Source organism: Porites lutea, chromosome 4 (assembly GCF_958299795.1).
Source record: "Porites lutea chromosome 4, jaPorLute2.1, whole genome shotgun sequence".
NCBI lineage: Eukaryota > Metazoa > Cnidaria > Anthozoa > Scleractinia > Poritidae > Porites > Porites lutea.
This window is the reverse complement of record NC_133204.1, coordinates 35,609,549-35,626,397: the sequence shown is the minus strand read 5'-3', so window position 1 is coordinate 35,626,397 and position 16,849 is coordinate 35,609,549. Positions and strand designations below refer to the sequence as shown.

General features: G+C 39.0%; 1 protein-coding gene across 1 annotated transcript in view; it reads right to left on the bottom strand.

Moving 5' to 3' along the window:
• LOC140933421 (nuclear pore complex protein Nup107-like) overlaps nt 1-16,849 on the bottom strand; it is a 31,339-nt gene that overhangs the window by 2,395 nt on the left and 12,095 nt on the right. Inside the window, exons 18-41 of the mRNA XM_073382971.1 lie at nt 16,785-16,847; nt 16,404-16,494; nt 15,263-15,348; nt 14,408-14,467; nt 13,152-13,229; nt 12,445-12,512; nt 12,294-12,342; nt 11,301-11,370; nt 11,123-11,193; nt 10,550-10,594; nt 9,769-9,813; nt 9,538-9,634; nt 9,346-9,399; nt 8,810-8,862; nt 8,364-8,420; nt 5,918-6,020; nt 5,355-5,443; nt 4,263-4,334; nt 3,718-3,771; nt 2,987-3,061; nt 2,712-2,756; nt 2,014-2,082; nt 950-1,072; nt 70-120 (exon numbers count right to left, since the gene is read on the bottom strand). Of these exons, the coding sequence (XP_073239072.1) occupies nt 70-120; nt 950-1,072; nt 2,014-2,082; nt 2,712-2,756; nt 2,987-3,061; nt 3,718-3,771; nt 4,263-4,334; nt 5,355-5,443; nt 5,918-6,020; nt 8,364-8,420; nt 8,810-8,862; nt 9,346-9,399; nt 9,538-9,634; nt 9,769-9,813; nt 10,550-10,594; nt 11,123-11,193; nt 11,301-11,370; nt 12,294-12,342; nt 12,445-12,512; nt 13,152-13,229; nt 14,408-14,467; nt 15,263-15,348; nt 16,404-16,494; nt 16,785-16,847 (1,668 nt within the window). The remainder of the gene's footprint in view (nt 1-69; nt 121-949; nt 1,073-2,013; nt 2,083-2,711; nt 2,757-2,986; nt 3,062-3,717; nt 3,772-4,262; nt 4,335-5,354; nt 5,444-5,917; nt 6,021-8,363; nt 8,421-8,809; nt 8,863-9,345; nt 9,400-9,537; nt 9,635-9,768; nt 9,814-10,549; nt 10,595-11,122; nt 11,194-11,300; nt 11,371-12,293; nt 12,343-12,444; nt 12,513-13,151; nt 13,230-14,407; nt 14,468-15,262; nt 15,349-16,403; nt 16,495-16,784; nt 16,848-16,849) is intronic.

Below are 16,849 nucleotides of genomic sequence, written 5' to 3'. Positions count from 1 at the left end.
AACAAAGCGAGGTCGACATTTTAAAACTTATAACCTCAAAACATGGAACATGGAAGAGTAGAACGATACCTTGTAAAGCTGATACTGTTCAGAGGAAATAACATCCGCTAACTGCAAACACTGCAACAAAAATTTACAAAACTACGTAAGAAAAAAAGGAATGGTAGACGTCGCTACCGCTAACTATTGCAGCTTCACAATGATTATAAACAACAGTAATGAGAGTATGCAAGCACCAGCGTTACTCTGGTCACAAGATATATTCCACAAAAGTTTTCACAAAAGACAACCAGAGGAAACCGCCATGTACGACCACCTCTATAAAATGCCAAGCGACCGCGACTACCTTTGCAGGCAATCATTCAACATTTCCCGTTGTTTTATAGGCTCTTATATTGTTTTATAGGCTTTTATATTGTTTTGATAGGCTCCTATTGGTGCCAATGGGACTGTACGGAGCTTAAGCAACCAAGACGGTGAGATGAAGACGAATTTTTTTAGTATTGTTGCATTCCTCAGGACCATATCCAAGACAATAAAAAGAAAAATGATATCGTCGTCTTGTGTTTATTTCAAGTCGTTGTCGTGCAATGACGGCAAAGAAATTACGTACGAAATAGTGTGATACACGCGCAGAGTTGATGTCTTGCTATTAAAACTTTTTGCTTTTTAACGTTCCCTATCGTCGTACTCTTAAACCCCACGGAATGAATGAACACTTTTCATTAATTTAGTCTTGATTTTCACGTGACCATGTTTCCACAAATAACATAGCTCTAACCCCCGATATTATACCAAACACAACCCACGATCCCTTGATTCGCTCAGACGAAGGGCTAGGGTCTGTGGCTCTACTCTTGCAAGAGACTAACAAATCTTTGGCATTTTTGGTGAATGCTTAAGGGACGTTCGACGGCGATGCGGCAGGTAGAAGTACGGACAAACTAACCTGTTTGTATTGTTCCGTGGAGTGTAACACGTTATGAAGCAAAACACATATCAGCGGAAGACAAAGCTGTCTTAACAGCTCCAGCTGATGACTACGGCTCGACCCCTCCACCTTGTCCTCTTCCTGTCGGTATACAAACACACCCCGGCTTTAACACTTTATTCCTGTAAGTCCTAATATCAACTTCCATACTCTCCACACTAATCTTATGAGATTTCTGAGGAGAATTTGTTTAACAATTAAGACCTTTTTTTACTTATTGATCATTTTCTTTGTTGTCATAACCTTTGTTTTGATTGACAAGTCACACTGAGTCTTACTATAAGGAGAAATTGGACACTAGTCCCTGTTAAATTACATGGTTAACCTGACTGAATCCACTGCATGCACAAGCCCCATCAGTTCAGACCAAACAAAGCCGCATAATGCAGTTGTCATACAAGAATTCTTTCGACGCACAGAAAGGTTTTTCTTTTTTTAAAAAAAAAATAAGCCAATACTAATGATATCGATTACAGAAGTGACAATTCTAAAAACTAAATTATACGAACTAGGCCGTCGATACTTTTAATACCACTTTTAATACCACTTTCTACTACTTTTAATACCACTTTTTTCTCTTTTAGCGTACTTATCATGCCTGAAAGTTAGCGGACTACGTAAATAACGAAAAAAAGCTGAGAATACATGTAGTACATTTTAAAAGTCGCCTTTTTTCTCCGCCACGCACAATCCATCACGGACTAGCATTTCTTTTATTCACAAAGCTAAGCGAACAAACGAAAAGAGATTTTGGTCGGTTATTTAAACGAAGTCTAACTTAGGCCGCGGTTTAGCAAATCTTTGGACCTCCAGATATCTTCCATATTGGGTTATTTTAAGAAAATAAGTGCTTTTCCAGTCTACGCCTTACGCTTTCATGAACCTTTTCACGATAAATGGTGTTAAGATAAAAGCGTTGGGCAACCTGAAAATGGCTTAGACCGCGGTTTTGTTAAACACTGGCTAAGCCCTGTTTAAATGACCGGCCCTTTGTGTTTGGATGACTGGGACTACACGCTTACCGGCCTTTGGTCTACCATCCATCCTCCATCAGGGAACAAAAGGACATTATAAATCTTCTCAACTGTGGCCTGAAAAGCATATATCATAGAAGTGTTCAATTTGACAGGTGAATTAAGGGGTGGTTTTTAAACGATAGCGGGTGGCCCTTAAAGGACTGGGGTGAAACATAAACATTTCATTTACCAACTGACGATAAATAAATCGTCGTCGTCATCGTTATTGTACGAGTTGGTGCATACATAAGGCGGTGACACTCTCCGTCCAGAATGCTTTCGGATTCTATAGTATCAATGCTTAACTGAAGTGGGTCGTAAACAACAGCAAAACTTAGAGTAGTGGTTGGTTAATTTTTCAGGCTATAGAGAGAAGTCGTTACGTCACGTTGCCATGGTAGCAAATTTCTGGATGACGTCACTTAAACAGCACTTATGAGGTACGAACTGGGAATCAGCATGGGTTAAATTACAGCAGTTTAGAATAAAAAAGTCTCTTCCTACCTCAACATGCTGAAAGAAGGTAAGTATATACAGGAACGTCTCTTGAAGGAAGACAGTCATCCCCCTCCCCACCCCCCACCCAGACAAAACCGTTGCAAACTTTAATCTTGGAACCTCTCTTTTTTTTTACTACAAAATAATGAACATGCATTAAAAAAAAAAAAAAACTACCAGAGTGTGTTTACACTAGAACTACCGACCTTTGTATGAATATCTAGTGAGTTCTTCCATCTTCCAAACTCAACCTAAGAGAAATGACAAAAAAATTCCAGTTTTAAAACAATCAGACAACGTAAAGCTAAATGATAACTCGTTATACATGACACAACATTTCGTTATCCGGCATGCACACTGAAAAGAGGCAACAGGCCGAAAAGTTTCATGGTTGACCGGTCTGTAAATAGTAAAATTCGGGCAAATTTAGATTGGTCTAAGAAATGACTTACTGACATACGAGGAAGAGAAGCTTCATTACCTCATACTGCTTAAGGCGCTGTTCAAACGCCACCTTTTCCGTGAAGTTAGCATGAGCTTCGTGGCGTGGCTTTAACTAAAATACACAAACACATAAAAAAATAGTCAAGACTAAAAAATATTTACAACAACTGAGCAAATTCTTAGCGCTGATTGGTCGCGAGCTATGGTCTATGAATGGAGTATAGACCATGGAAATGACGTAACATGTCACGCAGTGCCGGTTGTTTTGTTTTTCGCAAAAAAATTAATCTACCACAATTTTCCATGGTCCACACTCTTATAGACCATAGAAATGACGCAATAAAATTTTCAAACCTTTGCAGTGAAACCACTCGCCTGCGGATCGTGGTTCCACTTGAGCTTTGAACATTTTATGACGTCATTTCTATGGTCTATAAGAGTGACAGACCATGGAAAATTGTGGTCTATTTGTTAATTAAACCGTCCCTTTTATTGGGATAGAAAGGCCCGGCGGTTATTCTCCACTCCAGAAACTATAAGAGGAATAGGTACAAGCTTTCGACGAAACGATTTCTGGGTAGTTTGGACGAACAAGTTTTATTTATGTTTGGTTAAGGGTTGACTTGCACACTAACAACGCTTGTCCACCAAAACGATCCCAGAGATCACTGCGCTCAAAGCTTGTACCCATTCTCCCTGGAGTTTCTGAAGTGGGGATTAGAGGATCAATGTTAGTTAAAGTCATTCTCTTAATATTTTTTCACTTACTGGTACACTGTGGTGAAAATGTTGAAACCAATCATTGAATGCATCCAGTGCTTCCTACAAACAGGACAATTAGTCAAGAATCCATCAAACTATATCAGCTACAAATGCTTGAATAAAAAACTTCTCAAAATCACTTAAAATTGCTTAACGGTAACAGACTGTGCATCGCCGAATATATATTTTATGAAAACAACATCACAACACAACACGAGAACAAAATACGAAAAAAGACAGAAAACGGTAGTGTGAAGCCGCAAGACGCTGTACCTGTTAACGTTGTCTTTTTGACTGACCGTTTTTATCCTTATAAAAATTCATTTCGGACTAAGTGGAGTGTAATTTAGAGGAGTAATTTTGCGATTTAGAACGGAAATGATGCGATTAAGAGCAAAAAAAAAATGGTTCGATTCGTGAATAAATCACACTTAATCAATGAGAGCCAATCAGATTACAAGAACCGGAAGTTATTACATTATGAGTGAATAAAGAGTACTTAGTCTAGCTGAATATGATAAAATAGACAGATGGCTGGGCTGACAACTCACCAAATAAGCTCTAATACACAAGTATTCTCTGATAGCATTATCATCTCCAGCGGGTAAAGCACTGGAACCGCCCTGAAAACAGAGATTTTAAAACATCAATATCTGAATAAGAAATCGAACGTAAAGTTTAAACGTTCACGTAAGAAGCCGAGACTGCCCTGAATCCCGATTCTCGAGACCTAGGTTAACTAATAGCCATAACTTAAAATATAAACCTAAATAACATAATAACGAGATGTTAGCGAAAATGGTTTAAATGAGCGACGTTCTAAAGGCGTTAGAACAAAATTTATACACGACCCTTTTCCTGTCAAAGTCGAAGAAGGGGTTTAAGCTTCTTGCCCTCAAGCTTGGCAAAAAGATCAAACATTTTTGTAACGAACGTTTCTGATGACAAAACAATCCCTTTTAGCCAAGACCTTTTCCATCTTTCAAACGTTTTTTTTTTTTTTTAATCCAACATCTTCTGCCTCACTAGCAATGCAACCTCACTCAACAGTCTTAACTCCTTTCATCCAACAAGACTTACTTCCTTTCGTAACGAGTAAGAAAGAAAAGGGAAAAGAAAAAAACGTGTTCTCCGCAGAGTTCGTAGTTAGGTAAAGAATCATTTCTAAATTAACAGCGTCTAAATCACTATTTTTCTTTTTTTCTTTATTTTTCTCTATGTCCAGGATTCCACTTTGTAGTAAAACTTTCCTAGCAAATCTGCGTAGCAACTTTAGCGAAAAAAAGAAGCTAGGCCAACTTTAGGTAGAAATATTGCATCATTGGTTCTAACAACGAATAATGGGTTCAATGAGTTTTTTTAAAAAACAATATTTTTGAAAGTACTTAGCCACCCCTAAAAGAGGTGTGCCAGAAAGACGCCAGATCAAAACGTTTGATCGCTGAGAACTCGTTTATAAAAACAACAAAACTGATATCTCAAGTAATAGGCCATTTGCACGATGGCGTCATTTGGAACTCCCAGGATTAGAAAACAAAACTCTGAACAAGAGAGAAAAACAAGAAGCAAAACTGTGAAGGACTCTGGTCGTAGTAGAAATATGACGTCATCGTGTAAGTGGCCTATTGATTAATAGCACTCACCCTCAGTTGCCACTCTTTGTGAATCACGTGAACAGAGTCTGCTGGAATCTTTTGAAAAACTTCGCGGGCTGCTGCGTGCTTCCTGGTAGCTGCACAGAACAATAACAACACCATGAAACTGCACACTCAGAATTTAAGACACCACGAAGACCTCACAGCATTTTTTAAAACAAAAACGAAGTGTGTAGGCGGCATAGTGCAAAAGCACGTTCGACGTTTAACCGGGACCTTATTTGTCTACTCACGATGTAGCTAAGTGATCTAGATATGCGTACGAACTGTCGCTGAAAGGAATGAAAAAAGGCCTTGAGCAGATAACGAAGTCCAAAATAAGCAGCGACAGCGTCTTGTTGACTTAAAACTAGATAAACGAGCACAGTGTGTGGCAACGACATAAACAACATGCGAGGACTCATAAATATGAAACTGATCGCCATCAGGTCTGATAGCAGAGTAAGAGCACAAAGCACTGCTTACAATAGGCAGTTATTCTCTTGTCAGCATATATCCCTAGTGAGCACCATAGAGATGATACAGAAGAAATTGTATGTTGATAAACTTACCGATAAAGCAGCGCATGATGGCGTTGCTCTGTTTTAGGGCTTCACTTCGCTGAGAAGGATCAAACACCAACCACTCAATGGCTTCTATCTTCTTGCGATCCTCCTGGAGAAGAAAATATATCTACCATCAAGGGAAACCCCGTCACCAACTGTACTCTTTATAGCTAAAAATCAACTCTGTGATAATTGTCTTATTTGGTAACATTCTGCATTAACTTTTCATACGGCTCTTCTAGGTGATATGATTGCAGGCTCTCTCTCCTTTTCCTCTCTTGTTATTGAGTGCCGTGGAAGCCTGTTTCCCTTTCGTAAACGATCTTTGCCGTTTTTAACGGTCAATGCCACCATTGGTAACCAAGCCTTCAGTCATGATGGATGTAAACACCTATTGGTTGACACACATATGGTATACAAGGCCCTGAGAGGTATTAAATCGAACAAGTCAGGGGGGCCTGATCCCATTCCGGGGAAAGTCTGGAAAGAGTTTGCTTTTGAACTTTCACCAGTCATCACTAATATCTATAATGCCTCGATGGTACAAGGATACGTCCCTGTGTTTCTTAAGCAATCCGAAGTGATCCCTGTACCAAAATGTTCGCCACCCAAAGTAGTTGAACAAGATCTTCGGCCTATTTCTCTCACGCCCCATGTTGCAAAGGTCATGGAAGGGCTTACGCTGGATTCCCTCTTCAAGCAAGTCTGTGACAAGCTCGACACCCACCAGTTTGCCCTGGCTGGGAAGTCCACAACCCACGCTCTTGTTTTCTTCCTCCAAGTCATCCTTGAGGCCCTTGACCAAGGTGACACTTATGCACGCATCTTCTTTACTGATTTCAGTAAAGGTTTTGATTTAGTCGATCACAATATCCTTATCCAAGAAATGGAGCTGCTGGGCGTGCATGAGGCCACTATCAGATGGATCGGCTCGTTTTTAACCGACCGTTCACGAAGAGTGCGAATCGGTCAGGTTTATTCGCATCCAGTTACACCGAATGGGGGAATACCACAAGGAACAAAAAACTCGCGCCATTGCTGTTCGCCATATTAGTGAATAATCTGTGTAGGGACTGGAGATATAGGGTTAAATACGTTGATGACACCTCGGTATTTGAATCTATTCCTCGATGTTCGCCTAGCTACCTTCCATTTATCGCCGCAAATATTAACACCTACGCTTCCATGCGTAACATGCGGCTTAATGAGAAAAAATGTAAAGATATGGTTATCAATTTTTTGAAGTACCAACCCACTGTTATAACGCCGATTCAGCTTAATGGTATAGTCATTGATAGAGTATCTAGTTATAAACTCTTAGGGGTTATTATCTCTAATGACCTCTCTTGGAACGAACACTGTGACAGTATCCATAAAAAAGCTACTAAGCGATTGTTTGTGCTGCGGACCCTCAGGAGAGTTGGACTTGGCACTAACGATCTCGTGTTAGTCTACTGTAGTATTGTTAGATCCATTGTTGAGTACGCCTCGCCAGTTTGGGCTGCGATCCCTTTATATCGTGATGAGTTAATTGAGTCTGTACAGCGGAAAGCCCTCAAAATACTATTTGGCCGGGTAGACTATGCGGAAGCCTTGGTCTTGGCCGGCCTGGAGTCTCTTAGTGACAGGAGAGTAGGAGCTTGTAAGCGGTTTATGGCTACTGCACGCAAAATGTCCCCCCTTAAGAACATCATCCCCTGTCCTGCCGCTTTTGAGTCTCACTACAGTATGAGGGTCCAACTTCCAAGACGTCAACATGGTCATACCAGAAGAATTAATGACTTTGTAACTTATAAATTTCAGTGAATGTATGTAAATGGTTAATTGTATGTGACAATGACCTTCCCCAACAATTCAGTTATTGCTGCAAGTGGGTGAAATAAACAGAATATCTATCTATCTATCTATCTATCTATCTATCTATCTATCTATCTATCTATCTATCTATCTATCTATCTATCTATCTATCTATCTATCTATCTATGTAATATATATTCCCGGGATTATCTCACAATAAGGCAAATAATACGTTTTTGAATAGTGTTAGAAAGAACGACGTTGAAGCCCAGGTTGAATTTTCATTAAAAGTTAAGGAAAGGCCTGGGGTCACCTGTTATTGATATAACAGTTAAGAAAGGCAGTTTGCGAGGTTATGTAGTTAAATTTTTCGGAATTTTGGGGGTCGGTGTGGTAGTGTGGTGGTAAGGGAAAGAGATTAGGATACGAAACGTCCGGGTTTGACCCTGCGTTGCGATTTTCTTTTTTTACAACTAGAAACACTCTCAATAACAGGCAAAATTTTCTAAGTGTCTTGAAAAAGGCAGCGACCATTTACGAAAGGGACAACTGCGTCGACGAGTCGAGGGACAGGTCTCTCTACTCGACAACAAGGGAGAACAAGGAGAGAGAGTCTGGCAACGAGGTTGTAAATAGGGTTTAGTCCTCGACCTACGTTTGAGGTGGCAGCTTCCAAAGCAGGCGAAATATCTCGGTCAATTTTGAAGTCTTCCTGTAAAGAGGAAAAAGAGGACGTAAAACAGATAGTAAATATACCTTTTCCGGCGGCTGGCACATCGGAGAATAAAGGCGTCACTAACAGACCGTTCAGAAGCTGAATATTTAGCAAAGACGCAAGGCTTCTAAAGCAGTTCGTCTGTATACAAAGAAAAATCTAGTATTTCGCGGTATACAATTCGAAATCATTGCATAACTAGGATATAAATATATATGTACAGTCCAACGCTTATGGAGTGTGCACTGTCGATAGTATTCAGATCATCATCATCATCATCATCCTCATTTCAAGTCTCGGGTAATGGTCAGATCACTCTAGCCTAGCCAATACCATGCGCTACGCTTAAGAGCGTTACACGCACTAGAGATTAAAAAGCATCCTACCTTTCCTCGGATATTCTCCACTACAGTCTTGGTTATCAGCGGAACGTCAAGACCTGGATAAAATTAGGATAAAGAAGTCAAAGCTCCTCATTAACCCTTTAAACCCTAATATCAGCATGCGCGGAATTCTCCAAGCTGTTCTCCATACATTTCCTTTGTTAATAATGACTGAGGAGAACTTTTTTAACAAACAAGAGCTCTTAGTCCATGGCCATCATTTCTTTTATTGTCATGACTGTCCGACTGATTCAGCAGTAACATTTTAAGCTGAAATTACAGGAAGCCCACTCTACGGAGTTTAAGGGACAAATATCAAAGAGTTTAAGCAACAAAAACGACGACAAAGTGACTTCATCGCGTTTATTTAGCCCCGCTCAGTTTGTCAAATGTAAGGCGAATTTTCTTGGGGTTAAACTCTTAATTCGTATCCAAGTTCAGAGAGAAAAATGAAAATTCATTATCGTCTGTTCACGTCTTCCAGAAAATGCTGCAGTCCTACGGTAACCTCGCCATACAACCAAAAGAAAAATACGAACCAGCATTCCTCGCTAGGTCCAAGCATTTTTGTCTTTGCTTCATATCCACAATGTCTGAGGAAAAATACACAGATTTACTTTTTGTGTAGAATTTATAATTCAATAGGACAGAATTGATAAACCAATAGACTGTTTTAAAACAAAACAGCACAAAACAGCAAACAAAGAATATTTTTTTTCGTTATAAGTTACCTTCCAAGAAGTAGGCGTAAGTCTGTGTTTGAATCTCTGGGGGAAGAGTGGCGGTGTAAGTTGCCACAAGGTCAATCTGTTTCTCGTCAATTAGGGCCTGAAAAAAATAAGAATTGCAATTATATTTTGATTATACACCTCAAATGATCAGTTTGAAGTCTGTCACAATGAGTTTAAAAAGTCCATTTTTAAAGCTTTACTTTAAAGTGATAACAATCGTTACATCTATACCTGAACGTATGCCTTCAGTATAGACACACAAAGCTCTGGATCGGTCTGCAATACAACGCCAAGGTATTAAATAAAAACAACATTCTGCGCACATTACTTGAGATGAATTGCCGACGCCGAGCTCAAAACGAGAAATAAAAATCCCGATCGTGTGTTCAAGTCCTCCACAAGTTGATGCCGTTGTTGCGAGGGGGGGGGGGGGGGGTGGGGGTGGGGGAGGGAATGAGCCACCTAATACTTATAATGGTTTATTTACAGTATATCCATAAACTAAAACTATGGCTCTTGATCTTTGACTAACAACTACAGTACCTAACTTACTGATCACTGAATAGGTTATAAATTATTACTACAAAACTATAAACAGGAAAATGCTAATAAAAAGATAAGTTCAAAAATTCAGGAAAAACTAGTGAAAAGAAAAACTATGGACAGTGAAATGATAATAGAACGATAAGTTCAAAAATTCAAGAAAAACTAGTGACAAGGTCAATAAGAACGCAGCCTTGCCCTCGCCTTAGTTTTAAGGTGATTGGCCAACTGACTCTTGAAATGACTAAATTCTGTGGAGTTCCTGATATGGTATGGTAGCGCATTGAAAACAATGGCTGTGCTGTCTTGGAAGGCAACTGATTCTAATGGCACCTACAACATAATTTGACTAGATGATCTTAACGTCCCTGTAGCGTTAACAGTGTTTAACCTAAGTTAGGAGGGCAGATTTGCCCTGTATCGCCCTTGTGTTGCACTCATTTTTCGTACAGTATGGAAAGCCACTCACCTCAGATTCAGTTCCAGCTGATCTCAGGAACAGAACAAGATGAGCCTACACGAACGTCACAGAAAGATTAGAGGTTTTGTTTGCCGGCTCCAAACTCGATCTGACTGTGGTCGACCTCAAGTATATGGGCAACGATTCTAAATCCTCTTTAAATGGATCAGTCAGTATGACAAGAGGAGAATTTTGCGACTTTAACGACAAAAGGATTTAAATCCATCCGCCACTGTAGAGACCAGAAGGGAACTGGAGCCGAATTACGTCCCACAATTGTTTCTGGAATCGTTACTAGGGACGCCCCGGTCAGCTATTGGCCAATTTTTCCCGCCTTTAAAAAAGTCCCAGAAGTCTTTGCGAAAGTTAATTAGGCCCAGTGTCCCTCTCATTTTTAAAGTGGCAAATGGTAAAGATCATATCATCAAAATAGTAGACTTTCTCCAAAAGAGGAGAAAGGTAAGGACGAGGATGATATCGGCGGACCAGTCGATCCCCTAATGAAATGAAAAAAAAGGGAAGGGGTTGCTGTATTATAAGCAGCATCACGATAAATTTATTACAAACAAGTTGTTGACTTGCCATGAATCGTAATATTTGCGTTATTGGTTTCTTTTCCTTTTCCAGCCAACTGTGCATCTTTTCTATTAAAGCTGAGTAAAACAAACAGAAAAAGGCATTTATCACCATACAGAAACACTTCACCTTAGTCAACAAACTACAATAGGCTTGAAGCTTGTCCTCATCTACTGCAACTTACAATTTGTGTCGTTAAGTATGATGTGTCTCTGTATGACATGATGGAATTCCTCCGCTTGCTGTCTGATGGACTAATGGATCATAAAAAATTCGTGATCAAATAGTAAGTTAATGCCTGTGTAAAGAATAGGCCTACATATATGGCAAGTTATGGACCGTTTTACAAATTGCCTCGAAATTGCTTGGATTTTGAACATAACCTTACATGTGCATTCTTGAAAAAATAAAAAAAACCACTGCCCAGAGCTGTTTTCTGTTGCTGATTATTAGTGAAAGGCCCAAAAGTGATATCGCAGCACCGTTTGGAAAACAGAAGAACTGGAGAAAAGCTTACTTCCTTGCACTCACAGTGTTGTCCTTATCAGGCGATAACTGGTAACATTTACCGCCTGAAGAAACACTTCTTACAAAAATTGTGATCCGATCCGACTCTCACATGCCACAAGGAAATAAATGAATATATGGACCGCTGATTTGCGTAAAATAGGTCTTAAAATGAGGAAATGACGTTTCAGAGAACTTAGCTCCTAAATTTCCCAGCAAGGGCGGGGCCATGTCCCGCACTCCACTAACCCCCTGCCCCCAGGAAAGTGCACCTCTGGTGCATATTTTTTTCCCTTACCGGCTATGAGTGGTCCCTTACATGCTCAGCTAAAATTTAGGGAGAACACTGACTCAATGCATGCAGAAACAAAGGTCTTGATATAGAATGTAAATGGTTGTTCTGTTGTCACAGAAGCAACTTTTGTGCACTCGTTACAGTTCTCCAAAACCGAAGCGTAAATTAAAGGAAAAAAAATGATCCCAAATTTGAGATAGACCATTTCAGCCTGAAGGTAATCAATTATGACTATACTAGTGACGATTAGTAAAATACAAGGTTTTTGATCTTCATCAACGGATGTCTTATAATGATATTCACGATGAAATCGTTCTGTCATGTATAATCGAACTAGCCAACCAAAACCACTGCATTTCAGTTCAGTAGACATACCTCTTTTGGACAAGCCCGAAGTTCTTCGAATATTTTCTCAGGATTGAGCCTATGAAGAGACATATAGCATACATAAGGATTTGTGTGTCAATGTAAAATTCTGGTACTTCAACGATTACTTACAATTTACCAGTCATATACTTTCACTTACGTTTGATCCCAGAATTTTGGTGACAGGTTTGCCAGATCTCTGTCAGGTCTAGGATGAAGGCGAATTTCCTTTTAAAAAAGATAACATAAGATAAGATAACTTTATTCTATCACCTCAGGATATCTCAAATTATTTCCAATCACGTAATAAAAATTAAAAGAATTTATTCTTCTAAAAAGCTAACACTAAGATGTAAATGCATATATAAAGAATAAGAATTCACCATTTTCATATAGACAATGAAGCAGCTTGTTAAGCACCCAAAATTTTGCATCACCATTGTCTTAGATTTCCCTTAGGACGACTATAATACCCAGGAGAAACTGGAAACAATGGTTACGCAAAATTTGGCGGGGGGGGGGGGGCGGGGGGGCGGGGGTAAACAAGGTGCATTATGGTCTATGTAAAAATGGTGAATGATAAAATTAAAACAAGATATTTTGCCGCATTGCAACATCGTGATTATCTAATAAATAATTCACATGTTCGCTTTTGTCGCTAATTATTTTAAAAGAAACAAAAGCAATGACAATTACACTAAAGGGTAAACAGCAGTGTTACAACTTTAAGGTCAACAGGCATTCACAACATACTTGTAGAAACACGACCCTAAAATATAAGGAACTATTTTGGAACACTTTGATTCAATTCCTTAAGCCAAATCCTCTTTTATACTGTTTAGTTGCTATTTTAATTTTAACACTTACCTGTTCCACTCTAACGTCAACCATAACTCTGTAAAATGCCCATAAATAGTCTTCCCATGACCTGCAGACTGGTAGAAGCTAAAAAGAAAATACAACGTGCTTGACTTAGTAATTATGCCAGTGTATGTGCATGTTATTATGCAACCTGCACTGATTTCGTTAGTCACGATTCAGTGTCCATGTAATGTTAAGTGTAATTACAATGTAACTGTGTACAGCGGGGCCCCAAAAAGATCAACAAAAGGCCTGTACAGTCAGTATGTGACCAGTTGTCTAAAAATATTCAAGAGTATGCTAGAGTATGCTGTCTCCATCTTGGTACCCTTAACATGCCACTCCACAACCTAGCCCTGCGAATACTACCAGCCAGGAGTGTAGCCAGCTTTTTCACTTGTTGTAGGCCTTGGTTGACTTTCATTTCCACATATTCTAAAAATTGGACGCATTACTAGTACGCACTGGCCTCACCAACACTTTGAGTTCTTAAGCTTTTTACCTCACTCCAACAACGCATAATTTATTACAAGCAGTGGAGTGATCAAACCAAAAATTTGTAGGCCCAGGCCTTCAGGTCTACGGGCTGGCTATGCCCCTGCCACTAGCATTAAAATGCCACCTAATACAGAGCTGAAGACCAGACTGTCTTTCCTATGCACAAAAGCAAGCAGTAGAAGCAAGAATTAGGATTGGCACAGTTGGCAAGTGCGCGGCTGCCTTCTTGGTGGTTTCGATTCCCAGGTGTGATCTGAAAGCCTTGTTCGACTTCTTTCACTTCCGTGTAGCTTGAAGTAGTTTAAAATACCCCTAAAACTAAGCATTGATGAAGAAGGGGGGGGGGGGGGGTAAATAAGCGCATCGTCAGCCAATTTAATTATACAAAATTCTGTAAGTTTCTACTGTGTTATATAAGTTGCAATTAATTTTTTATCTCAGGTAATTTATATTTTTCTTTTGTTTTTGGGTATGGTAATGTATGCTAATGAAGTTGACATAAAGGAAAAATAAAAATAAAAATAAAATAAAATTTACAAAATAATTAACTACAACATATACAAAAAATATATTTTTATTACTTGTCATCTCTCTTTCCAATTTTTTTTTCAGGGGAAGGGGAGTCTGTACACAGGTTAATTATCCAAGTACATGACAAGTGTAAGCATTGTAATATTACCGGCATCTAAAGCTGTACAAACTAAGATGTATGTACATGTAAGATTTAACAAAGCTATAACCAAGTCCATCCAATACCTACATACCTGGCTAAGGTTTCCACTAAGTGCAGCATAAATGGCTCTCTCGTACGTGCTAAACTTGGTCTGATAAATAAGAAAGAAAGTATAATTCTTTCACATAACCCTAAGAAAACAAGTCATTCTTCATAACACAGAAGTTTAGGTTACTCATTACAAGAGAACTCTGTAACTGTACTGATCAAGGGGCATAAAACAAACATGGACTCAACATCATCATCATCATCATCATCATCATCATCATTCTTTCCTTCTCTCCATACAGTACAATTTTTCATATGAGAGATACAAATTATTTATAGAGAGGGGCACCAATATGGTGGCCGGAAACCAACAGAAACATCTGTTACCTAGTTTTGCTACCAAAGCGTAAATATCATTTATCCCTTGAGAAACTCATAACCCTGAAAGTAATACTTTTCGGTGAGATTCCCATATAACCCCATACATTAATGCATAAATGTTTCGACTCTACTCATATTAAACTATTTGTGTGCAAAAATATGAAATTGCTGCATGCATAATAAATGTATGGGGTAATACGGAAATCTTACCCACTTTTCTAATGCAAGGACTGTTGAGAAAGCAAAATCCACCCCCCACCCCCCCATCCAATAAGTCAATTTTTTAATCTACATGACAGCTCTCACGGCCGCCACACAAATGATGTGTCACGTAAAAGGTTAGACATTCAAGCATAATCTATCACAAAAAAAAGAACCCTCTCGAAGACGAAATTTGAAAAATATAAGTTTTAGCTTCTCTAACAACTTCATGAAAGTAAAAACTCAGCAAAATTGATGTCTTCATTTTTGAATTTTGGCAATGTCATGTGAAAAGCAAGAATACAAAACTGCATACCTCTTGGGACATTTTCCAACAGGCTGCTTTCCACACATCTCTGAATGGGTTTCCTTCCATCGGAGCAAGAGCTTCATTGTTTGATACTGGAAAAAATGGAACCATTATTAACTGCACACTATTTTGAAATGACCTTGAGTATTGGCATAAAAATTCTATATGTCACGATTTGGACAAGATACAGCACTTTAGTTTATATTACATGTATGTCCCACACGTGAGGACTAAAACAAAATAATATTCTTAACCCTCTAAGTCCCAATGGTGACCAACATCAATTTTTTCCTAACAATATTCATATGTTGCCAAGAGAAATGGTTATGAGAGTTTATAAAATGATCAATGAAGGGAAAATGCTTTGATCTGTTATCAAACTCTCTCAACTACGGTAATCCTTTAAGGAAATGTATGAAGATCAGCATCAAGAATTTGCATGCGGATATTGGGACTTAAAGGGTTAATGAAGATTTAAATAAGCAAGAAATCACAGTGGATGGATGCAAGTTAGTTGGCTGTTAACTACCAGAAATTACCAAGGCGTTGTACTCTAGCCCCCCACACAGATGTTTTTGTCTCGCTTCACAACACTCCTCTCATTACCAAACAAAGTGAGAAAATCACTGATATTCCAGGGGGTGGGGGTATGACAAGTACAACATTCAACAAGGCAAGGTGGCAGGGGGGGTGCTCTCTGTGGAGGGTATGGATATTTTCTGAAAGAACACATTTGAACTTAGGGTGACCGAGACAGGGCAATGGTTAGTTAAATACAGCATTTCTGAAACTCTCCATTGTTGTTTTATTATTTTATATTGATAAACAGGAAATCTGTTTTGCAATTTACCCTCATGGATCGTCACATGTTAAATTTTCAGACAGACACCCAGTTCAACATTTATTGATCAATAAATGTTGCTGCTTGTTCAACAAATGTTGAACAGTGTATCATACATGTACCATGTTGAAGTTGTTAATAGAGAGAGGGTCTATTCCTTACATTCAACAAGTTGCAATAAGTAACCAATAAGAGCTGCAATGTTTTTTCATCAACAATGTTAGCATATCTCTATATTTTTTTTGTCAACCAGTGTTCTACAAATTTTGTGAAAAGAAGTTAGGTAGTAACAAGGTGAACATGTACCTCCCTCCACATTAGGATCATGCCAGAGTTTCCAGCCTTCAAGAGTTGCTGCCCTCCAGGACTGACCACATTTTTCACACAAATGTTGAGCCTTGAAAACAATAAAAAAAGAAAACATCAGTTGAAAATTGAAATACCAGAAAATTTCAAAATAATTCAACAATTTCTATCACTCCTTTCTGCACCTAGCAGCACATAGGGCACAAACAAAAGTTCTCCAATCAAGTTTTCTTTTGGCTAAACCTGAAACATTGATTTCATTACTTGACACATTTCTGTAACCTTCATGATTTTATGACAGCAGGTGGTTAGCTAAAAGCTCAACCTCCCCCCCCCCCCCCGCCCCCAACCAATCATCATTATTACCGCTCACTTATTTACCTCCTCGAGTTTGCCTGCCCTGATCAAACAGAATAAATGTCGCAGCAATCTGGCTTCATCTTCCT